The sequence below is a fragment of the Poromitra crassiceps genome (assembly GCF_964638095.1).
Source record: "Poromitra crassiceps genome assembly, chromosome: 12".
NCBI lineage: Eukaryota > Metazoa > Chordata > Actinopteri > Beryciformes > Melamphaidae > Poromitra > Poromitra crassiceps.
In genome coordinates, this window is record NC_139632.1 from 1,682,689 (window position 1) to 1,708,258 (window position 25,570).

The 25,570-nt window shown below is 44.8% G+C and overlaps 1 protein-coding gene across 1 annotated transcript in view; it reads right to left on the bottom strand.

The window, feature by feature from the left end:
* negr1 (neuronal growth regulator 1) overlaps positions 1 to 25,570 on the bottom strand; it is a gene marked incomplete at both ends in the record, with an annotated part of 310,774 nt that overhangs the window by 43,849 nt on the left and 241,355 nt on the right. Inside the window, one exon of the mRNA XM_083648303.1 lies at positions 7,330 to 7,371. Within this exon, the coding sequence (XP_083504429.1) occupies positions 7,330 to 7,371 (42 nt within the window). The remainder of the gene's footprint in view (positions 1 to 7,329; positions 7,372 to 25,570) is intronic.

Sequence of the window (25,570 nt, forward strand, 5' to 3'; positions counted from 1 at the left end):
GTTACCCCCAACACTGGTTCTGATTGATCTAATGTTAGCTTTGTTATTATAGCTTGTTAGCTTGTTGGTGCTGCTGACTTTGAGTGTGTGTGTGTGTGTGTGTGTGTGAGAGAGAGAGGGACAGAGATATGAGCCTTGTTACTGGCCTCAGAGCCTGGCCTTGTCAAACCCTTATTGACAAGTGTCAATAGCCAGGAGGGCCTGCAGGGGGCAACAAGCAACTTGTACGCACAGTATGAGCACTCAGGTCGGGCTTGACAGTCGGACCGTACATTGTGAGGACATAACTCATTTACAGTAGGAGATGCAATTAAACATCATTTCTAAAGCCATTAGCTTCACGCAGACTGCCCGGGTTTTGTTTCTTATGGGCCTTAACATGATGTATATTGCATGTTCAGTACTATTCCTTCAACTAATAACACGGCACGATCTTGCAAAGACACAAAATGTGTCTGCTGCACTGTTACAGTGCGAACGTTGTTTTTCTTCTGTCACGTTATTTGCAGAAATAAACAGAAGTGAGCGCCTGTGGGAGCGTATCCTATTATGGTAGATCTACACTTCATTGGAATGACAGGGTGGCGCCTTGCCAGCTGCTTCAGAGCGTCGGAGCAGTGCATTATGTTTAGGTAAATACATGCGGTCCGTATGCTAAAGATGAAACAAGCCAAAGACCTTTATTACCAACAAATCTGTGGTATTACCGCTTTTAACGACACACAAGCACAAACAGTCATGCTGCCGAAGATATAAAACGCTGTCAAGCTGCTATGACAGATGGTTTCTATTTCTGGCTGTGTGGCTCCCTGACAAGTGTGAACATTTCAGTATCACATTCAAAGGAAATGCATAAAAACACGCTTCATAATGGGCACTGGATATATTGAGTACTCTTTGTACTCCTATATGAGGAGTAAAGGCATTACTATTATGAACAACTACTACTGGAACGACCGTACTAGATTATTAGTAACTAGAAAAAGAGTTTTGTGTAATGGTTACGATAAAAAAATGCTTGATTTTGCAGGAGCTTTTCTAAAAAATTGCGATGCAATTTGCAAAGTTGTAGTATGTGATTTTTTTGCTGTAAAATTGCAGGAACTCGTGGCGTCCGTGTAGCAGTAGATTCACTGCCTACCAACACGAGGGTCACAGGTTTGTGCCCCCGTGTTAGCTCCGGCTTGGTCGGATGTCCATACAGGCACGATTGGCTGTGTCTGAGGGTGGGAAGCCACAATGAGGGTATGTGTATGGGGCTGCACTAGCGCCTCCTCTGGTCGGTCGGGGCGCCTGTTCAGGGTGGAAGGAAACTGGTGGGAATAGCATGATCCTCCCACGTGCTACGTCCTGCCGGTGAAGCTCCCCGCTGTCGGGTGAAAAGAAGCAGCTGGAAAGTGCACATGTATCGGAGGAAGCATGTGTGTCTACGGCTCTGCCCAGATCGGCAGAGGGGGTGGGGCAGCGAGCGGGGCAGTAGGGTAATTGGCCAAGTACAATTGCAGAGAAAAATGGGGGGGAAATCAGAAAGAAAAAAAAATGTGGGGAACTGGTAAAGTTGAGGGAGATTTCCCCCCCTTCTAACTTCTACCTAATATTTTTTCTCAAAAATTGCAATGGAACTTGCGGAATTTTAAGTTTTATATGATTTTTTTTGGTGGTAAAATTGCGGGAACTGGGAAAAATTGCAAGCCCCTGCAAATATTGCAGAGAATGGTTGAATTTGCATTCATTATTGTGATCGCAAAATCTCGATTTCCTGGAAGGACTGTTGTAATAATAACAATAATAATAATAATAATAATAATAATAATAATAATAATAATAATAATAATCATCATGGTTGGACAGGAAAATTATATAATCTTCACTCAATGCCATTACTTTGTATTTGATATAGTTTCCTGACTTACAAAGTGCAGATTTGAAAGTGAATGTGCGTGTGTGTGTGTGTGTGTGTGTGTGTGTGTGTGTGTGTGTGTGTGTGTGTGTGTGTGTGTGTGTGTGTGTGTGTGTGTGTGTGTGTGTGGGGATGGGGGGGTGTACTGTGTGCACATACACCCGTAGGTGTGCTTGTGTGAGTGGCAGCACAGACGGTAGCAAAAGAAAAAAATATCACCAGTCACAACATTATTACTAAACATTATTACTAAGGTTACAAGGCATAAAATAAACACAGCAATAAACCCTCGGCTATAATAAAGAGAAGACAGCACCCATAGCCAAAATATATTGGTCTCCCAGCAAACAGATTAATACCACGGCAGCATGAGGAGAGCAGACAAATTGATGTTTAAATGAAAGTTTATAAAATATATTTCACGCTGTATACAGCAGAGTTAGAAACATGGCATCAGGCATACAAATAGGATCCTATTACCATACACAATTAGCATTTTGGCCCATCTAAACCCACTCTTATCAGAATGATAGAAGAGTAGCAAGGCTAGAAATAAAAGCATAATAATTGATGCTGCTTATTAAAACTGCTCATCCATAGATGGCCTCTAGAGGGCGAAACAAATGCCGTGGGCCTGCGCGCCTGTTGAACCTTGATCAGTGAGCTGAAACATGTGCAGGAGGAAGCATCCTTTCCTTCACATGTCCTGAATCACCTACAGTACCTTGATGTGTCCTGAATCACCTACAGTACCTTGATGTGTCCTGAATCACCTACAGTACCTTGATGTGTCCTGAATCACCTACAGTACCTTGATGTGTCCTGAATCACCTACAATACCTTGATGTGTCTTGAATCATCTACAGTACCTTGATGTGTCCTGAATCACCTACAGTATCTTGATGTGTCCTGAATCACCTACAATACCTTGATGTGTCCTGAATCACCTACAGTACCTTGATGTGTCCTGAATCACCTACAATACCTTGATGTGTCCTGAATCACCTACAGTACCTTGATGTGTCCTGAATCATCTACAGTACCTTGATGTGTCCTGAATCACCTACAATACCTTGATGTGTCCTGAATCACCTACAGTACCTTGATGTGTCCTGAATCACCTACAGTACCTTGATGTGTCCTGAATCATCTACAGTACCTTGATGTGTCCTGAATCACCTACAATACCTTGATGTGTCCTGAATCATCTACAGTACCTTGATGTGTCCTGAATCATCTACAGTACCTTGATGTGTCCTGAATCACCTACAATACCTTGATGTGTCCTGAATCACCTACAGTACCTTGGAAGAATACAATTCACTTCCTTATTTGGGGGAATATGTTCCTCACTCTTTCACAGGGGAAATAAAAATAAAAATAATAAAATAAACTTGATTAAACAACTGTTGGGGGGGGGGGGGGTGGCAGGGATCTAAAATAATTCCATTTGCCAAGTCATTGAGCGAGGGCACAATCTTTTTTTCTTTTTTTTTTACTTCAAATACAATTTGGAACTAGGAACAAAACTAGAACAGTGCTGATTTAGTTTATCTCCACGATTGATATCGCTGGTGCTCATTCGGAGCATGAAATTGTCATTCGTTCTGCACGCCTTACATCAAATGAGAGTTCAGGGCCTTGCCAGGACTGTTCGCCGTTGCTGCTGAGCTTATTTTAACTTCTAATCTGACAGAATCTCCATGGATAATTATACTTGGCTCAAACAGACAGGTAGCAGATGCAGGCGAAGAACACAATCATGCTAATCCGCGACTACGTCTCCATAAAACGCAACAGGAAACGATGGGGCCAATCCACGGAGCGGGATACAAAAAACTCACAAAAACGCTTAGTAGATTCATCGTGCAAAGCCAATCCCCCATATGTGATTAACAGTGTCAGTGCGGGTGCGTTTATCTGTGTTTGAACATTTTAGCGTGTTTTGCAGCGTGAGTACAGTGCGTGTGTGTCCATGCCATCGACAGCTTTAAATGTGTCTGTGTGTGTGTGTGTGTGTGTGTGTCTATGTGTGTGTGTGTGAGAGTGTGTGTGAACAGTATTAAGCAACATAATGTAACCAGCATGAGAGATTACATTCTGTGACTTGCTTAAAACCATCAGAGAGGGAGGAAACACGGGCCGGCACAAGGGATTACTCTGGAGCTGGAATGTGGAAGCGGCAGAGAATAGAGTGGGGGGTGGGGTGGTTGTGGGGCGGGGGGGTGGGGGGTGGGGTGGGGGTTGTGGGCCGGGGGGGGGGGGGGGGGGGGGGGACAAGGGCGACATTGACAGCAGTGTAGCACTGACAACAGCGCCCAGGCGGAGAACAGGTTACAGAGGGCGGCAAAGCACCGACCGGTTGTTCCAGGAGGAGGAAGGAGATGGAGATAATAGGAGAAGGAAATGGAGAGAATAGGAGAGAGAGAGAGAGAGTGATAGAGAGACATACAGGTTGAGAGACAGAAAGAGAGGTAGAGGGGAAGTAGCCTCAGAATTGGACTACCCCATCCCTTTCTCTCATATCCTCATCTCACTCAGCAGCACCGTGTGGTAATCACAATACAACAGTACTCGCCTTAAACAGAAGGCTGGTGTCCGTCCAGCCGGGCTATTCTTAAATATCGTGCACTTTCCAATACTGAGGCGTTTTGGTCTCAGCATGTCTTTTCCATTGAAATTGGCCGTTGTTGTTCTTCCGGTGCTTCTCTGCTGTGGAAACCCACAATGACACATCAACATGGCAGGACAAAAGACTCGGCGTTGGAAACTGCACAATATTTAAGAACACGAATAGCCTGGTTCAACAGCCTTGGGTTTAAAGTGTGTGGTGCAGTTTTTTTTTTAAAATACACAGTTAGGACTCAAGATTCTTATGAAAATAACGGCCACACTCGCTCACACAGGCAGGCAGAGTCCAGTCGCTTATCAACGGGCTTTGTGGGGCACACAGGCAGCGTCTCAAATTTAATCTCTGAGGAGCCCTCTGATAGGCTATTGCTCAATATGTAACCAATCAGATAGCGCTGTGGGTGGGACATTGCCACAGGCCAGACAGGAACAGCAGCAGAGAGAGAGACACACAGGCTTCTGCAGCGCTTCATGGCGAAAGTAGCACATTTTTTAATAAATGGGCAAACAGCCAATGAAAATGCCGATACAGATAATCGGTAAAATGCTAAATATCGGCCTCGATAATCGGCTAAACCGATAATCGGTCGACCCCTAGTACTTACTGTATTAATAATAATATACAGTCAATGTGTAGAGCAGAAAACTTTTCAAAACACCCAGAATCAGCGTTGCCAGACGTAAGATTATCATATTTGTAGTACGATAATTTACTTCCAAAAACAATCATTTTGACCCTCTGGCACGATAATTCAACACTACCCAGAATGCATTTCGGCACTGAAGCAAGCAGGAGAATGATCCGCGACGCCATTTCTCTCCCAAGGCAACTGTTTAGTTTGGGCTCTATCTATGGTTAATATGGCACTTTATGAAGTTTTAAGTTTTAATAGTTTCAGTAGTCAAACGTAACTGAAACTAGTAGACCCCCAATATGCAATCGGTTTTTCAAAAATAAGGCCTATTTGGAAATATAATTTTGGAGAACCAGAGACCGCGCAGCTCAAGTAACCCGGCTCTAGACTGGTCTCAGGTGGATAACAGACGTACGGAGGTAATGATCGGAGGAAACGTGATCCGTCACGTGTTATGTTCCATTTGCGGGTTTTCAGGCGTGTGTGCCAGATGCTTTGCAAGCTTTACAAAAACCAGTCTAGATGCAGCTACCTGTATGCGTGGGGAAAAAACAAAAGAGAATCCTAATTGCTACATAAAAGTCCCACATATGAATGCAAAGTGGTCTCTAACCTGCGCCATGCTCTTTAAGGCAAGTAGTGTTTTATTGTGATTGCTATATGTATGAAAAAGTAGGGCCTTTGAGAATGGAGCCCGCAGTGGAATTGTGATGGTGGTGGTGGGAGGTTGTATGAGACTACGATATGAGAGAAACAATGGAGTACAGTAGTTGCATTGTGAGGCTATAGAGGGGAAGAGCGATACAGAGAGGGAGAGAGTCCATGTTGCAAACAACAAACCAAGGGCCTTCCCACCAACAGCATCCACTGCACGTCCGCACTGCATTTAGCACACATTGAGGAGGAGGAGGAGGAGGAGGGTGGAGGTGGTGGTGGTGAGGAAGCCAGAGAGAGAGAGAGAGAGAGAAGCCATCAGCATTAGGACAAGCATCAGACCCAGAGAGGCGTATGGAACAGCCACTTTGATGAGGCTACTGTGCACTCCGCGCAGCGCGGGATGGGAGGAAGGGGGCGGGGCGGGGGGCGGCCATGACACAGGCTGTTCACATGGAAAAGAAACAGGAAGTAAACAGAGCCAGTCTCTAAGGAGCCTGTCACTGCACAATGTGAGTCGCTGCACAATGTGAGTCGCACACGCACACTGTCGCTGCTGCCCGAGCTGTTAGATGTGAGTCACGCTTTACAGCACAGATCTCCATTTAGCTATTAGCCATTTTAGCTCACTTCCACAGATGAATGTGCATCTTGGATTGGAAAGACAAATGTAATTGTCTCACACTTGAATAGCATTACGGTTGATGTGGACTCATTAGCCAGCTCCAGCTTTATGTTGCCATGGCCATTTTATATTCATCGCTAATGTTAGCGAGTTGGCTAGTTAACCTATGTAGCAAACAAACCATAGACAGTAAAATAAACAAACCACATTAGCAAACAAACCAAATTGGTGATACTGTAATAATAAAGTGGATAAAGTGGTGATTGATATAATTCCATGACTGGATACCTTACCTACGGGAATTTGTGTAACTTTTTATTGTTTAATTAGTTGTTGATGTCATTGATGCTACTGCTGCTGTAACGCCAGAATTTCCATACAGGGATGAATAAAGTACTCTATCTATCTATCTATCTATCTATCTATCTATCTATCTATCTATCTATCTATCTATCTATCTATCTATCTATCTACTTTGTTTCCAATCATATGTTCAGCAAAGCTAGTGGTGTTGAATATAATTCCATAACTGGATACTACTGCGTTTGCAATATGTTCACCAAAGCTAGCTAGCTAGCAGCTCACATCTTGTAAAATGGCTCTGGTCGACCAGGCAGCGACAGTGCACATGCACGCCTCACAATGTGCAGCGACTCCGATCGAGTAGTGACACCAACCCAAAATGAAGGAAATGAAACGCAAAGGAAGAGAAAGGAAAAGAAAGAAAGAAATAAAAGGACACACAATGAGGCTGTACACCCAGCAGGCATCGTGGCCAGCCAATTGAAAGGAATCAAGATGGAGGAAGAGAGGATTTGGTTTGAGGTTAGTGCGAGGCACCTCTTTAGCTGAGCTGGTGTACAGCATAGGGACATAATACTGACCTGGGCTTGAGACAGCACTAGTGGTGGTGGGTTCAATAATTGCTACAGGGGGAAGGGGGGAAAGGGGGGGACAAAGAAAGAGGACATTCATGTATTATTAACAGAATGGAGACGCAAAAGAAACAAAAGAAAGGCATGCAAGGACAAAAGGACAGGGGGTGCATTTAAGGACGGGTGTGTCTGCGGTCAAATGTGACAGCCTTGTCTCATTCCCCTCGTGTCCTCCTGGATGTGGACTATTTGTTCCACGTCGTCACTACTCGTGACGTAGCTCCAGTTCATGAAGAGTATTTGCCCAGTGATTTTCTCTATAAACCTTTGGAAAAATCCTTGTATATGAAGAGTTTAAAACCTGGAACCAAGCCAACCAGCTAGCCTAGAGAATCATGAGCATAAAACATTTGATTCAGAACATAACTAGAAATAACGGCCTCGCGGTTGTACGCCTCCGCCAACAAGTCAGCAGTCTACATCCATGTCTGTCCAGACTCATACAAGCACAAATACGTTGACGCCCACAGCGCAGTGCTGTGGCCATTCAGCCGTAGCCCTCATTCACACAGGACGCCCAACGTAAGCAGAGCTGAAGCTTGAAGCAGCACCAGCTGAACGTACGCCTTACCGTTCACACAAGACGCCTTCTCTTTTCCTCTCAGCGTCTACTCTCACGCCATGAACCCGCCCACAACTCCCACATAGACTTCATGCTTCACGGCATCACAGCTTCAGCGTCACGCTTGGAGATTCGGCGTCAATCCTGAGTGATGGCTTCGGCGTGGCGTGAGCGTGGCTTCGGCACGGCGTCAGCCTTAATTGTCTAAACATAGCCAGGAAAAGTGGGTCCAATGGCCGGTCAAGCGTGCCACCGGGCAGTAAAGAGGTCTTTGGGTGTGTCCGTCCAAACCCCAAAATAACCCAACCCCAAGACCCGGACCCGGCCGGGTGTCGGGTCCATTCAAAGTAAGTGACTCGGGTCCGTTTGCTGCGGGTCTCAGGCCTCTGACATGCGTGAAATGTCGGGCCCAATAGGACCCGAGTGGACCGGGTGAGTGGCGGTCACAGCTGTCTATATTGTCAAATAACTAAAATAATTAAAAACAAACTTAAAAATTAGCATTTGAACATACTAGAGGTCTTCGGGTATGCCCAAACCCCCTGTGATACCTGAGGACCCGACCTGGACCTGGCTGGGTCTCCGGTCCATTCAAAAGATGTGACTCTGGGTTCGGGTCTGACATTGATGGGGTCTGTACGGGTCTGGATCTCAGCTATCTAATAATAGACGGGTCCAATCGGGTCCGTGCACACTTTTCCCGGGGCCATTAGCATCCGGGCCCGGTCACTTTGGACCTGTGAAGACGTCAGGCAAGGTGGTGTGGGAGAATGAGGAAAAAGGGGACCTTTTATGTGGGTATAGTCACACCCAGGGACTGGACAAACAGTCAACAGAGGACGCATTGGGGACGAGTACGCGCTGGCTGCAACTGCCACCTGCTCAGAAACAACACATTTCATCCCTCTAAATGCCTCAAGCTGCCTACAGACCATACGATTTGAGCAATCTCATGTTTGTTGGAGGCCACACTGTGTAACCATGGATCTAATCAACTTGGGTACGACATGAGGTTTGATGTGTGTAGAGTGTACGATGACACACGTCTCTCAGTCAAAACCTGTCAATACACTAGAATCAAACGTCAACAGCGCGCGCCCAGCTACGCGTCAATCAATGTGCCCCACAGTCGTCTGGTAGAAATGTCAACGATAGGGCTGCCACGATTAGTCGACTAGTCGCGACGACGTCGATTACCAAAATCGTCGCCGACGTATTTGGTAGTCGACGTCATCGCATGTTTTTTTTTTGCTGAAAAAAACGAAAAAAAACGTTTGTTTTGTTTCCGCGAAGCTGCTGCCTGCGATGGCCTCACTGGCTGGCTTGGCATCCAGGCGTCTCCGTCCTGTCTTTGATGCACATGCGCAGTACCGATCATCCGGGGAAAACGTGACATCACCGTGACCGGAAAAACAAGCAGCTCCCAGTGCTTCTCAACAGAAAAAATGTCTAGCCGTCCTCATACTACGTCCAAAGTGTGGGAGCATTTCAACCACAATAATGTGAAGTGCAAAATCTGCTAAATAAGCTGAACTCGCTTATCATGGCAGCACGAGTATGATGCACGAACATCTCAAAAGGAAGCACGTTGTGGCGAATGCAGATGAAGGGTAATTAGCTTGTTAGCTCACTGGCAACCGCAACGTTAAGTTTTAGCTGCTAACGTTAGCTATTGGCTAACGATATTAACGTTAGAAGCCTGCTCCAACGTTGTCATCATAGCAACGTTAAGCTCATGTGTTGCTGACGGGAATACTGGAAACCTCATTTTACTCCGCAGTTTGCACTCTACTTACGACATTTAAAAATGTGTTTGATGCCTGAGAAGACTGAAACTATTTATTTTTGTTGATATTTTGGTTGCATACATAGTGAATAGTTTTTGGTTTCCATTTCCATTCCACGTAGTAGTGCCCTAATTTTATTTTGCATTATTCATTCAATGGATAGTACATATTTCATTGCACTATATGTTTTCAATTTCAATGTGTACTATTTTGCAGTTTTGCAATTTGCACTATATTACATTTATTACATGCAAGTACATTGATGCCAGAAATAACTATGCTGCTACATGCTCTAAACTTTAAAGTTCATGAAAATATTATTTTTGAGTGAATTATCATCATTAATTGTCTTTATTTTTATTTGGCACATGCTTAAAACAACTTGAAGCTAAATTTAGAAGCTGATGATAGCTCAATCAGAGCGATTGAGTAATTGTGCGATATGATCCGATTAGTCGACTAATCGTTAAAATAATCGGTGACTAGTCGACTATCAAAATAATCGTTTGTGGCAGCCCTAGTCAACAATAGCAAGAATGGAGCCGCTGCAAAGTGGAATTTGTGTGTCTGGAAAAACATGCAAAGAAAAGGAGGAGAAGAATGTGTCTATGGAACAGATCACATGTGGCTAGGGAACAGATCACATGTGTCTAGGGAACAGATCACATGTGTCTAGGGAACAGATCACATGTGTCTAGGGAACAGATCACATGTGTCTAGGGAACAGATCACATGTGTCTAGGGAACAGATCACATGTGGCTAGGGAACAGATCACATGTGTCTAGGGAACAGATCACATGTGTCTAGGGAACAGATCACATGTGTCTAGGGAACAGATCACATGTGTCTAGGGAACAGATCACATGTGGCTAGGGAACAGATCACATGTGGCTAGGGAACAGATCACATGTGGCTAGGGAACAGATCACATGTGTCTAGGGAACAGATCACATGTGTCTAGGGAACAGATCACATGTGGCTAGGGAACAGATCACATGTGTCTAGGGAACAGATCACATGTGTCTAGGGAACAGATCACATGTGGCTAGGGAACAGATCACATGTGTCTAGGGAACAGATCACATGTGGCTAGGGAACAGATCACATGTGTCTAGGGAACAGATCACATGTGGCTAGGGAACAGATCACATGGGGATGTCAATTTTGCGAGAGAGCTTGAGGGAACGTCAACTATACTGTATATCAGCCTACTAGCATTTAGCCTCTATGCTGATATAATCATGCAGCATTTCCATTGGTAGCTGTCACGTAGCTGTCAGCCTACATTTGGGACACTGTTAGAATGCGTCCTACAGTAGGCTATCTCTGGTCACAGCCTGTGACAACAGCCATCTTGGAACCTCTCTCACTGCACAAAGCAGGACCACCGTTTTTGGAGCCACGACCAAAGAGATCTCCACATTTCTTTCACGTTGGTCATCGTTGGTCACACGGTGTGTCAAAGGCTTCAGACTGTTCAGAACGGTGGTGTTGAAGGTGTTGTCATGGCACTTTGATGGTGTGAGATCACACCGCGCTCACTTAACAGCCCTCATTTCATCTGCACCTGCACGGGCACTTCTTTTAATCGCATCTTTTAATTTGATTTCCTCTTTTAATAGATGACACAGCACAATGTCTCATATGGTGTCCTCCTGTGTCCAGACTGCTTTGACTTACAGTAAGAGTGTGGAGGAGGGAGTGTGTCTTTAATCTTTCTGAGGAGGCTACTCAAGAGGCCTCATCTGATTACCTCATATGAACTCATTTCAGGCTGTGAGCCACCGGTGGAATAATGTGACATCCAGAAATGTTCAGTCCAACGTGTGAAGCTGCTGCTGAATGTGAAGCTATTGAAGGACGGCAGCGAACGCAGACACTTTACTTTTCAACTGTATGCATGAAATGTCACATAAAGAGTCGGGCGCCATGTACTCACATTTGCAGTAAAGATGCAGTGAGGCTGTGTTCAGGCAGACCTATAGAGGGATTCTCCATCGTGCTCATACAAGTGCTAAAGGTGCAGTAAATATGTTGCATAGCACAACGTAGACTAGGGACAATTTTCGATTAGAAATATTGCACGCTACTCGCTCATTTCTCACGTGTTCATGTGTAGCTGCATACAGGCCCGTAGCCAGGGTTTGAGAAATACCCAGGTCATTTTAGCGCAGCGAGGGGTGCCCAGGGGGCGCTGTGCCCCACCAGTTCGAAAATTGTGTCCATTTTAAAGTAAAATGCTTCAATCTTTGAGAGCAAAATTAAGAGGCTAGATCTATAAAGAACTACAGACATCATGTTAGATGAATATCCTCTTTACTGTGCTGTTGCTTTAAAATGATACCAAAAATGACCTCGGTGTCCTCGATGGTAGCTACGGGCCTGGCTGCATATACTGTGTATATTAAGGTGACCAGACGTCCCGGATTTTCGGGGACAGTCCCCGTTTTTGGTGACCTGTCCCCGGCTGGAGCTGTCCCTGGAAATGTCCCCGATTTTCTACTGGCGTCTGCGGCCGATATGAATCTAGCTCTAGCAGGCTCATTCTTAAATCTAGAGTGAAGATACTTATAGGCTATGAAACTGTAAAGACCTACAGCATCCATTGGGACCAACAATGCCATGCTACCTTGTCAGGAAGGAAGGGGGCTAAATAATGCATTTTGAAAAACCGGCATGGTCAATTTCAAAGGGGACCCCTGACCGATTCTATGAGTCCCTACGAGTCTCCCCTTTACAGACGTGTCCACTGGCAAACCACTCAAGCAGGAAGGTTGCAGGAGGCTTACAGGCGGGTTAAAAGCATATCACAGCATCACGTCTATGTAGCCCATTGATCCAGACATCCAACAAGTGTTTACATGCTCTGCTGCAGCTCTTTCAGCAAATCTTGAACAATGAAAAAGCACTTAGGAGGACTAGGCTACACCGAGAAGACTTTTTGAGATCTGAAGCTTTTCATTAAACATTCGGTGCTGTAGGTTCAGACGGCCAGGCCTAATGCTTTCACAAAATGTCAAGGGGCACAGTGAATGAAGTGTGTCTGTGTGTGTGTGTGTGTGTGTGTGTGTGTGTGTGTGTGTGTGTGTGTGTGGGGGGGGTGGGGCGGGGGGTCTGGGGGGGGGGCACCAGGGGCCTCTTCGTGAAGCCAACACTGTTTATTACAGTACAACAGCCATGGGCAAAATAAATGAAACTGGAAATCATCCCCCTTTATTATTTCATAGGTAATAACATGGGATATTTGAATGATATATTGATTGCCGGACTGGAAATGTCCCTGATTTTCATTTGAGAAATCAGGTCACCTTAGTGTATATGTGTGTGTGTGTGACTGGGTAAAGTGCTCGCTTGTATGTGTGTGTATATATACAATATATATATATATATATATATATATGTGTGTGTGTGTGTGTGTGTGTGTGTGTGTGTATATATATATATATATATATATATATATATATGTGTGTGTGTGTGTGTGTGTGTGTGTGTGTATCAGAGGAGGTTTTTCCAGTGAGGCATAGGAGGATGGTCCTCCTCTATTAGATTGGGGATTTTATATAAAAAAAAATATACATTAAAAAAATATATTTTTTATTTTTATTTTTATATTTTTCATTTTTCATATTTTTTTTATAATAAAATATCAATCAAATGTGTTTTTTCTTATGTGCAGACGCTCATTTTTTCATTCATTATATAGCTCCATGCAGACGAGTCACTCTGGCCCTGGTCCCAGCATGGGGGAGGGGATTAAAAAACACCCGCCCTGTGGGCTTGATTTATTTGGTAATTTATCTAATGAAAAAATAAGATTGGTTGAAAAAGACTTGCAATTCACAGAAAACAGTGAGAGTGATGTGTTTTCCAACGAATCAGATTGAGGAGGAGGGGAGCTCTCCCTTAGCCCGTGAAACCAGGTGAAACCCTAATTGGTTGTTGTTTGATTGATAGATTGCTTGACATTGATTGACATTCTGTATTGTCCAATGCTGAATACGTCTGAAAATCGGCAACGTTGTTCCACTGGCTGGTCTGTGGTCACGCTGAATCAAGGAGGTGAAATCCACTGCTTGACCTGACAGGAAGGATTTACTGAGACAGTAGCAGCATATCATATTTCCCTCTTATTTTTATTTACTTTTTTATCAATCAGTAAGTGTTCACAAGCCAGACAGTCGTTGATATTGGATTACCACCAAAACGAGTTTCGAGTTGCGGGGAGACGAGCTGCGCGATACGGGCTTTTTGCAATGTCAGAAAACTGGAATATTTGCAACGTCTCGACTGCAGCGTTTCCCCTACAGACAGCACGGATATTCAAGTAAGTCAATTGATTTCAAGTTATCCGAACCTTCTATTAAATTCGGCGTGGAAATGGTTCACCGAGCAGCGCTATTTTTGTCGTATTGAAGTTTCATCCTGTAATTTCTTATACTAAAACCCGCGAACTTTAGATTCACACATTTTTTAACTGAATTTGGCCTGTAAATCGATAGCTGACAGCGGGCTCAATTTTAAAGCTTGAGTGGTGATCTTTATATCATATGAAAGTAGAAGAAATAAGGAATCGATTGGGATGAAGCATGTCAACCTAGGATGTCGGGAAGGGGGGGTAAATAACGCTCCAAAGTTGATAACTAAATGAGTAGTGCAGCACTGTTCACAGGAAGACACACTCTCGTTCCAGATGCAATTAAGTGTAATTTAACGCTATTTGACAACAGTTTCGGCCATAGACTTTGTCAAGTATCATACAAACAGTGCAAGACAGCCATTATAAAGACAGGTTAGCTGATTGAATGGACAACACCTGTCTTGTGAAAGCACACCTGAGTGTGAGACATCATAGGATGAATCAAAACATTGATGTCACAGGTAGGCTGTATACCATAATATATCATGAATCTATGTGAATAAATAGATTTATATAAATAGTACCGTAATCACAGCCTAATGCATAGAGATAAATCCTGAAACCTTCTCGCAACAGTTCTAGCCTAAGCCAGTGGTTTTCAAAGTGGGGTCCCCAGCAAAAAGGGGGGATAATCTATTTTCACTATAATTCCATGCCATCCATAAGTAACACAATCTAAGATAGTGTAGAAGTGAGTAACTAGGCTAATTATAACCATAACAGCACAAATAATTGACAAAAATCTCGAAATAAATATACAGTATTTACTCTGAGAAATGAAATAATGAGAAAAGGAACAATTATTGATGGTTAAAACTGAATAATGACATCACAACAGTCTAATCCTAATGCTAATTTAAAATGAGATTTGGGCGTTTTGGGCAAAAACTGCTTGTGGGTGAGAGTATCAGCAGCAGAGCACACGTCATATTTTCCCTGGGACCGCCTCAGGTGCCAGGTGCTGTTCCATCCTGTAGTCCTCTCACTGGGTGCTAATGCAATGCTCCTCACTGGGTGGAAAGCTAAGAGGCTTGACAGCATGGGAAACATGGCAAATACACACACACACATGCGCGCACGCGCGCACACGTGAAAAAAAAAAGCCCAAAAAAAAGCCTTCGGTCGCCGCACTAGCTTCCTCCCCTGGTTCCAAGCTCACCAGCCACCACTGGTGTGTATATATATATATATATATGTGTGTGTGTGTGTGTGTGTGTGTGTGTGTGTGTGTGTGTGTGTGTGTGTGTGTGTGTGTGTGTGTGCGTGCGTGCGTGCGTGCGTGCGTTGTATGGAAATTGGGTGTGCAGACAAAGTAAATGATGAAGAGGGCTCTCAGTTCTGTACAAAACCCCAAAAGTTGTTGTAGTCCCACAGAGGTGCGTACGTGTACCACCTGTTCCAGAAAGCTCCATAGCAGAGGCGGAGCCTGTCACCAGGGAGAGCACGGCAGCCATTCTTCTAGTTCAGACTGCCTCCGTGCACAGAGCAGAACATGACTTCCTTTATACTGTGCTGTGCAGTGGGAAGTGTATCTAGGCCACAGCACTCAGAAGCCTGCTTAGAGCCTCCACTTTAATCCCGTTACACGGCCACTCAATGCAGGGCAAGCAGGGGTCTGCCATTGTCCACTCCACACTCCATCCACCCTCTTTCCCCAAGTGCTCTAACAACTGTGTCATAAGTGTGTTATCATTAAAGCCCCTGCTATTATGCCAACAACAATGAGCAGGGTTTGACTTCATCGTTCTGTTTGAATGGTGGAGATGTGTAGAAATGGGTATTGGCACATAAAATGATCTGTCTTTCCCCTCTCGGTCTATTGGTGGAGAAATGGTCCAATTAATCTTCTCCTGCACAAATGTTTCTGTCAGTGAGGTAGGAGATACGTTTCTGTCTTCCTTCAAACATGAACTGATTAATACCTGAGCATCAATTCAACACTGAATCATTTGGCTCCTCAGACACTCCTCTATTACTTTGGAGCAGAATATTTTTTCACATGCAATCTCTCCCTCGTCTCCCGGCTTGCACGGTCTCTCTCGTCTCCCGGCTTGCACGGTCTCTCCCTCATTCCACAATTCAACACATCATTCTACCTGCTGTATACTGTATGCCAGGCCACACATTAGGTCTCTCAGCGATTTCATTTCATGGAGTGGTTTGTTTTCAGAGAGGAGGGAGGAGGAGGACACAGACTTGGAGAAAGCGATATGCAGCAGTGATCTGGAGTGATATGCAGTGATCTGGAGTGATCTGGAGTGATCTGGAGTGATCTGGAGTGATCTGGAGTGATCTGGAGTGAGGCGCTCAAGATATTTTCATTCAGTGTTGATGGTTGATGACGTAAATCAAGATATCTATGAAGATCTACGCCCTATCAGCAACCAGTAGGCAACAACATGGACAGAACTGATCTCTTACACAAGTCTCTCACACCCTCTTATGATGGCCTATTTGGCACAAAGTCAATAAAGTAACATTTTCACAATAGAGACAAGCAAGCTGCCCAATAAGAGCAGAGATCCAACAGAAAGGAGTAGTGAAGAGATAATAACAAGCAACATAGAGTATAATTATCACAATGCAAAATGTTATGTTGTAATAATGATTTGAAAAAATGACGCTGGACGGCAGCATGTAGCTCCATCCTCCGGGCATGAGCAAGAATGTAAATGAATGAATGAATGAATGAGGAGGGTGAAGGGGCTGGAGAGTGAGTTTTGAAAGCTAGAAATCTCAGTACTAAAGTGATCAAAAGGGCGCTCAAAAGTCGCTCATCCCGATCTCGACTCTTCTCGTCCCTGGCACCTCAATGGTGGAACGAGCTTCCACCTTCAGTCAGGACGGCTGAATCACTGCCGATCTTTCGGAAAAGACTAAAGACACAGACACCTTTTCAGGCTCCATCTGGGCCCTTCTTGATCTAACTTCTTTCTCTCTCTTTCTAAAAAAAAAAGAAAAAAAACTACTAACCTAAACTAAACTTGTACCACTGTTCCTTCAGAAGTTGTAGTTGTCACAGACTGTGTTGCATAGTTGATCGCTCTATTGCTGACAAAAATGTGTTATTGTAAGTCGCTTTGGATAAAAGCGTCTGCCAAATGATATAATGTAAATGTAAATGATCATTGAGTTATTACTGATCAGGAAGCCTATTGAACCCCCACATATAAACCCGCCCCCCCCAATCCCCCTAAGTTTTGAAGATATCGGCCAAGGAGATTTCTGCCTTCTCTTGGATGCAATGGAACTAGATGGCACTCAGTTTGTGGTGCTCAGAGCTAAACACAAACAAACAAACAAACATTTGAAGAACTCAACAGTAATCATGACCCGGGTACTCAGTTTCATGGAACTATTTTCTTTCGCCCGAACGACACCCTCTAGCTGCTATAGCAACAACAATTTTCTTTCAACCGAGCTACTGCAGCCGCCAACTGCTAGCTAGCTGCAAAGTTCAGTCGAAAGAAAATAGTTCCTACATGAAAGTGCTCACAAGCTCTGGTGGATTATCTTAAGTAACTGGGTCATGAAAGAGACATTGCTGTTGAGTTCTTCAAATGTATTTCTTTGGTGCTTTGAGCAGCACAAGCCGAGTGGCATCCTGTTCCATTGTATGTGGAGAGAATGAAGGCAGACGGCTCTAGAGACTACGGATGATCAAACTCAGCAACTCACACCAAAACCATCCAGATGGATACATGGCAACACAGGTGAGAGGAGAAATATGTATTTCGGGGTGAGCTGTCCCTTTAAGGGAAAGGGAGGAAGAGGAAGAAATGTACATATATACATTTTACAGCCATGTGCAATTCTGTCTGTCGTCCATGTTGCCTGGTCCATGTGAACGCATCGTCATCACTCCTCATCCACGCAGGATCATGTTCCTGCTGTGAGCGTATCATTGGGGAGGCCGTTCTATTATATATATATATATATATATATATATATATATATATATACTATATTCCTTCCTTATCTCATCCCTCTATGATGACGCAGCAGCAGGTGTTCAATATTTCATTCATTTCTGAGCCACATCGTTTGCTCTTCCTCCCGTGTCCTTTTTAATGCTGCTCGTCCTGCGGGCATCCACTGGGCTCAGCCATCCAGGGCGGCCATTTGCATTCCCACTCGTGTGTCTGGTCTCCAACAGGGCTCGGCAGGAGGTGTGTGTGTGTGTGTGTGTGCGTGCGCATGCGTGCGTGTGTGCGCGTGTGCGTGTGTGTGTGTGTGTGGTGGATGACCGCTCTGCAAAGACTTCCTGGTTCTCTGGGTGTAATGCTAATGAACTTTCAGAGTGCAGAAGTGTGGAAATACAGACGTTCAAACGAGACTGTAGGTAAACGGGGGAACATTTTAACTTTGGTCAAATAAAACATAGTCTTTATAGGCGGTTTTCATGGAATTGTGTTAGTAGAGGACAGTTTGAAACCTCGCTTATTTCCTGTCAGCTACTGTGTTAGCAAACACTACAACAGGAAGTAAGCTAAGGGCAATTTAGAATGTTTATGTTGTCAAGTTAAAGGAACACTCCGCCCATTTTCAACCAGCTTTGTATCATTAGAACATCAGTAGTATATCAGAAAACTGTCAACTGTTTTGAAGTCTGTCATTTAATTTGACAGTTATTGAGAGTTGATTTGAGTTAATGAGTTATTAATTTGAGTTAGTGTGGACCAGTGATGTCACTGGTCCACACTTTAACACTCAATAACTGTCAAATTAAATGACAGACTTCAAAACAGTTGACAGTTTTCTGATATACTACTGATGATCTAATGATACAAAGCTGGTTGAAAATGGGCGGAGTGTTCCTTTAAAACCGTCTATAGGATCTCCTCCTACAATGCATGTACTTCATTCTATTGTGTTCTAAATGTGATGATAAAACGGATAGTTCCTTCATTGTGATTGGCTGAGCCACAGTCGAAGCCGTTGTAAAATAGTCGCTAAACACACACCTGTGACAGCATCACAGTATCACTGTGTCACAGCATCACAGTATCACTGTGTCACAGCATCACTGTGTCACAGCATCACAGTATCACTGTGTCACAGCATCACAGTATCACTGTGTCACAGCATCACAGTATCACTGTGTCACAGTATCACTGTGTCACAGCATCACAGTATCACTGTGTCACAGCATCACTGTGTCACAGTATCACTGTGTCACAGCATCACAGCATCACTGTGTCACAGCATCACAGTATCACTGTGTCACAGCATCACTGTGTCACAGTATCACTGTGTCACAGCATCACAGCATCACTGTGTCACAGCATCACAGTATCACTGTGTCACAGCATCACAGTATCACTGTGTCACAGTATCACAGTATCACTGTGTCACAGTATCACAGTATCACTGTGTCACAGCATCACTGTGTCACAGCATCACAGCATCACTGTGTCACAGCATCACAGTATCACTGTGTCACAGTATCACAGTATCACTGTGTCACAGCATCACAGTATCACTGTGTCACAGCATCACAGTATCACTGTGTCACAGCATCACAGTATCACTGTGTCACAGCATCACAGTATCACTGTGTCACAGCATCACAGTATCACTGTGTCACAGCATCACAGTGTCACTGTGTCACAGCATCACAGTGTCACTGTGTCACAGCATCACAGTGTCACTGTGTCACAGCATCACAGTGTCACTGTGTCACAGCATCACAGTGTCACTGTGTCACAGCATCACAGTGTCACTGTGTCACAGCATCACAGTATCACTGTGTCACAGCATCACAGTGTCACTGTGTCACAGCATCACAGTATCACTGTGTCACAGCATCACAGTGTCACTGTGTCACAGCATCACAGTATCACTGTGTCACAGCGTCACAGTATCACTGTGTCACAGCGTCACAGTATCACTGTGTCACAGCGTCACAGTATCACTGTGTCACAGCATCACAGTATCACTGTGTCACAGCATCACAGTATCACTGTGTCACAGCATCACAGTATCACTGTGTCACAGCATCACAGTATCACTGTGTCACAGCATCACTGTGTCACAGCATCACTGTGTCACAGCATCACAGCGTCACTGTGTCACAGCATCACTGTGTCACAGTATCACTGTGTCACAGCATCACAGCGTCACTGTGTCACAGCATCACAGTATCACTGTGTCACAGCATCACAGTATCACTGTGTCACAGTATCACTGTGTCACAGCATCACAGTATCACTGTGTCACAGCATCACAGTATCACTGTGTCACAGCATCACTGTGTCACAGCATCACTGTGTCACAGCATCACAGTATCACTGTGTCACAGCATCACTGTGTCACAGTATCACTGTGTCACAGCATCACAGCGTCACTGTGTCACAGCATCACAGCATCACTGTGTCACAGCATCACTGTGTCACAGTATCACTGTGTCACAGCATCACAGCGTCACTGTGTCACAGCATCACAGTATCACTGTGTCACAGCATCACAGTATCACTGTGTCACAGCATCACAGCATCACTGTGTCACAGCATCACAGTATCACTGTGTCACTGTGTCACAGCATCACTGTGTCACAGCATCACTGTGTCACAGCATCACAGCATCACTGTGTCACAGCATCACAGCATCACTGTGTCACAGCATCACAGTATCACTGTGTCACAGCATCACAGTATCACTGTGTCACAGCATCACAGTATCACTGTGTCACAGTATCACTGTGTCACAGCATCACAGTATCACTGTGTCACAGCATCACAGTATCACTGTGTCACAGTATCACAGTATCACTGTGTCACAGTATCACTGTGTCACAGTATCACAGTATCACTGTGTCACAGCATCACAGTATCACTGTGTCACAGCATCACAGTATCACAGTATCACTGTGTCACAGCATCACTGTGTCACAGTATCACTGTGTCACAGCATCACAGTATCACTGTGTCACAGCATCACTGTGTCACAGTATCACTGTGTCACAGTATCACTGTGTCACAGCATCACAGTATCACTGTGTCACAGCATCACATTATCACTGTGTCACAGCATCACAGTATCACAGTATCACTGTGTCACAGCATCACTGTGTCACAGCATCACAGTATCACAGTATCACTGTGCTGAGCCGTGTCTCTGTGTTGCTGCGTCTGTATCATGTTGGCAGCCATTCTGCTGATGTCGTGGCTGAAAGACTACGTTGGCAGAAGAATGCTTATTTGTTATTAGTGTTGCATTTTTCTGTTGCTCAAAAACCTTACCAAGTACGCTATACGTAGGGGCTTATTGCTTACCTATCAAATCCAGTGATCTGATTGGTTCATAGCCGTGGTATACTGAGCATATACTGTACTATGACATCATTATTTTGCCAGTATCACTCCGCGTCTGAGAAGGGTGTTCAAACAGCGCTGCAGACCAGGGGCGACATTACAGAAACTTCCTAAATTCCAAATCCTATCCTAAATGATTGGTAACCATGGTAATTAGAGTTAGGACTTGATTTAGGAAAACACCCATTACAGAACAACAGTTCCTAAGTCAATATTCTCATCCTAATTTAAAATGGGAAAAGCGTATTACAGAAGCGTCCCAACTCACCAAAATCTTAAAAAAGCTCTCCTAACTTTAAGATGCCAGCTATGCTGTCCTAACTAATTTACGCTATTTTCAACTGGAACAACAGCCATCTTGCATCTGGTTATAATTTATAGCCTATTTATAGCCTACCTACCTACGTTATGGCTGCGCTGTTATTACATTTGCAAAACCAACAAAATGTCAACAGGCGCAATGTATTTGCCGAAACGCTCATGGGGGACCCGAATGACGTTTTGCGTTTTGATGACAGAACGCTCGTTAATCGATACAGACTGCCCGGGACATGATACTGCAGCTAGCCGAGGAGCTGAGACCTGTGTTGGAGAGACCGACTAGGCGACACGGGGCTCTGCCGGTTGTAGTACAACTTACAAATGCACTTCGGTTTTTTGCGAAGGGAGATTTTCAAACTGAAGTGGCCGACATATCCAAAATATCTCGGCCTGCTATGTCACGTAATTTAACTGAGGTAGCAACAGCCATCAGCAATTTGGCTCCTCGGTACATACAATTTCCAAGGGGGGAGGAACGGCAGAGACGGTTTCCGCTATTTTAGCCCATTCCCTCTCTTTCACCTCCCGCGTGAGGGTGGCTGAAAACTTTCCAGCCAGCAGGCTACTAGCGCTCCTAGTTCCCCCCGCAAGTAGAGAAAGGAGGAGGTGTCTGTTGCTAGTGGTTGCTAGGGTAACAGACAGAAAAATTGATAACCGATGCTGGATGAGTATTTAGGATTTCCTAACAAGACATAAGATAGGATTTAGCAAGATAAGATAGGATTCCTAAAGTTAGTTAGGATTTGCTTCTGTAATACGAAATCAGAAAAAATCCTATCTTAAACTAGTCCTATCCTAACTTAAGACATAAGATAGGAAGTTTCTGTAATGTGGCCCCAGGTTCATAGTTACCGTAGCAACCAGGAAACAACTCCAGTACTCTCAAAACGCCCCTGAATCACTGACACACTATCGCTTGTTAACATGTACAAGTCCATTCTTATTCCAGCGGTGGTTGTTATTAGCCGGGGCTAGTGTCCTCTAGAGAGAGAGTGGCGTCAGCGGAGGACCAAAATGCGAGATTCATTAGCCAATGAACAGCCAGGAATGGGTCTCGCGCTACTTTTGCATGCTAAAATAAAGCAGATAATGTACAATTTGATTCATTTCAAGGGATGAAAAACCCTTTCAAAGTACAACACTGTCTATTTTGCTGCAACTCAACAGTGCTGCTTTTTTTACTCAAGAGTTCCACTTTCTACTTCCTGGAAAAAAACTGGTCCATTGGAGTGAATGGAGATGTCGGAACTCTTCTATTATACGGCTCTGGCCGGGGCTAGCGTTAGCCGCTAACGCTAGCTACTAGGCCATAGTTCATAGTTGTAATGTAACGTTGCAACCAGGCGGCTGGAATAAAACACACCTATGTCCAGAACCACTCAGTCCAACGTCCTCGCCCAATCCCCTCCAAGCCATGGGGCACGTGGAAGCCACGGTGAGGGTATCCTCTGTTACCGAGCATAACTAACCTAACGTTATCCACTGTGGCAAACTGCCGAAGGAACCACACGTACGCTAGTATCCATACGCCCCAATCGCCCATCTCCATAACAACAACAAAAACAAAAGAAAAAACACAGCCTCTGCCAGTTCTGTCAGACTTGGGGGGGTTTAGTTCTTTAAATATTCAGAAATGAAGAAACTTTAGATGATATAAACAAAAGACTTTTAATGGTGTTCAGCTGCATGCTATTTAACACTGGGGGGTTGAAGCACATTCAGAATGCAGATGAACATTGTCAGGGTCCACCTGCGTTTATGATTGATGCAGACACACAAAGGAATAAAGTGGGAGTGTTGTTTGTGACACGCCTCTCTCCCCTCTCTTCCACGTCATTCCCCTGCATCAAAACGCTCTTATCACACAAACACCCACCATCCAGGTTCCACCTTTGGCTCCCATTTTCCCAGCATGCACTGCTCCGTGACTCAGGTATCACACGGAGTGGGAACAAACAACATCATCATCAACAACAACAGTGGCGATGAGGAGACATGTCGAAGATGACAGCTACACGCGCGCTGATTGATAAGCGTGACAAACCAACAGCGTGTTCATTAACCAACTAGCCAGCGGAGTCGAGCCAGAGCCCCACTGAGGGGAGTCTGAGCAGTGTGAGGGAGAGACTTACTCTTTCTTTCTCTCCCCCCCCATCAGTCTCTTCCCATTACTGCTCAGAGAGGAGGGAGGGAGGGAGGGTGGACATGGAGGAAATGGAAGCAGGGGGTATAGACAGAGGAGAGAGGAGAGAGGGTGGACATGGAGGAAATGGAAGCAGAGGGTATAGACAGAGGAGAGAGGAGGAAGCAGAGGGTATAGACAGAGGAGAGAGGAGGGAGGGTGGACATGGAGGAAATGGAAGCAGAGGGTATAGACAGAGGAGAGAGGAGGGAGGGAGGACATGGAGGAAATGGAAGCAGAGGGTATAGACAGAGGAGAGAGGAGGGAGGGTGGACATGGAGGAAATGGAAGCAGGGGGTATAGACAGAGGAGAGAGGAGGGAGGGTGGACATGGAGGAAATGGAAGCAGAGGGTATAGACAGAGGAGAGAGGAGGGAGGGTGGACATGGAGGAAATGGAAGCAGAGGGTATAGACAGAGGAGAGAGGAGGAAGCAGAGGGTATAGACAGAGGAGAGAGGAGGAAGCAGAGGGTATAGACAGAGGAGAGAGGAGGGAGGGTGAACATGGAGGAAATGGAAGCAGAGGGTATAGACAGAGGAGAGAGGAGGGAGGGAGGACATGGAGGAAATGGAAGCAGAGGGTATAGACAGAGGAGAGAGGAGGAAGCAGAGGGTATAGACAGAGGAGAGAGGAGGGAGGGTGAACATGGAGGAAATGGAAGCAGAGGGTATAGACAGAGGAGAGAGGAGGGAGGGAGGACATGGAGGAAATGGAAGCAGAGGGTATAGACAGAGGAGAGAGGAGGGAGGGTGGACATGGAGGAAATGGAAGCAGGGAGTATAGACAGAGGAGAGGGGAGGGAGGGTGGACATGGAGGAAATGGAAGCAGAGGGTATAGACAGAGGAGAGAGGAGGGAGGGAGGACATGGAGGAAATGGAAGCAGAGGGTATAGACAGAGGAGAGAGGAGGGAGGGTGGACATGGAGGAAATGGAAGCAGGGAGTATAGACAGAGGAGAGAGGAGGGAGGGTGGACATGGAGGAAATGGAAGCAGGGAGTATAGACAGAGGAGAGATAAGAGCTTGACCAATTAAGCTAGAGGACGGCTGGGAAAATTGCAGTGAAAAGCCTCAGTCTTTTTGTCCACGTTCGGTTCCATCTACCACATGAAATGGGAAGTTGAAATTGCCATTTCGGGGATCGTGGCACCACAGACTAAATTCATAAGGCTGGTGTGTGTGTGTGTGTGTGTGTGTGTGTGTGAGAGAGAGAGAGAGAGAGAGAGAGAGAGAGAGAGAGAGAGAATCAAAAAGATTTCTCAATTGTTTTTATCTGGTTAAATAAAGGTTGAAAAATCAAATAAAAATTATAATGTGTACTGTATACACCGAAAACCTTCTGAATGATGAACATGAATCATAACCTTTTAAACAAGGAGTGCACCTAGAAACAGGATGAGCTAACATTAGCAACAGCGCAGCTAGCGCCAAAACTGCGTTGGGGAAACAGTTTTTAATTGTTTTAACACGTTGAGTGCCATGGACGAGATATCTCGGCTTACATAATCCAACCGTTGAGTGCCAAGGACGAGATATCTCGGCTTACATAAACATTTTTTTTTTTGGCAGTGGGACATCGATCAACCCCTTTTACGTCTCCTACACCA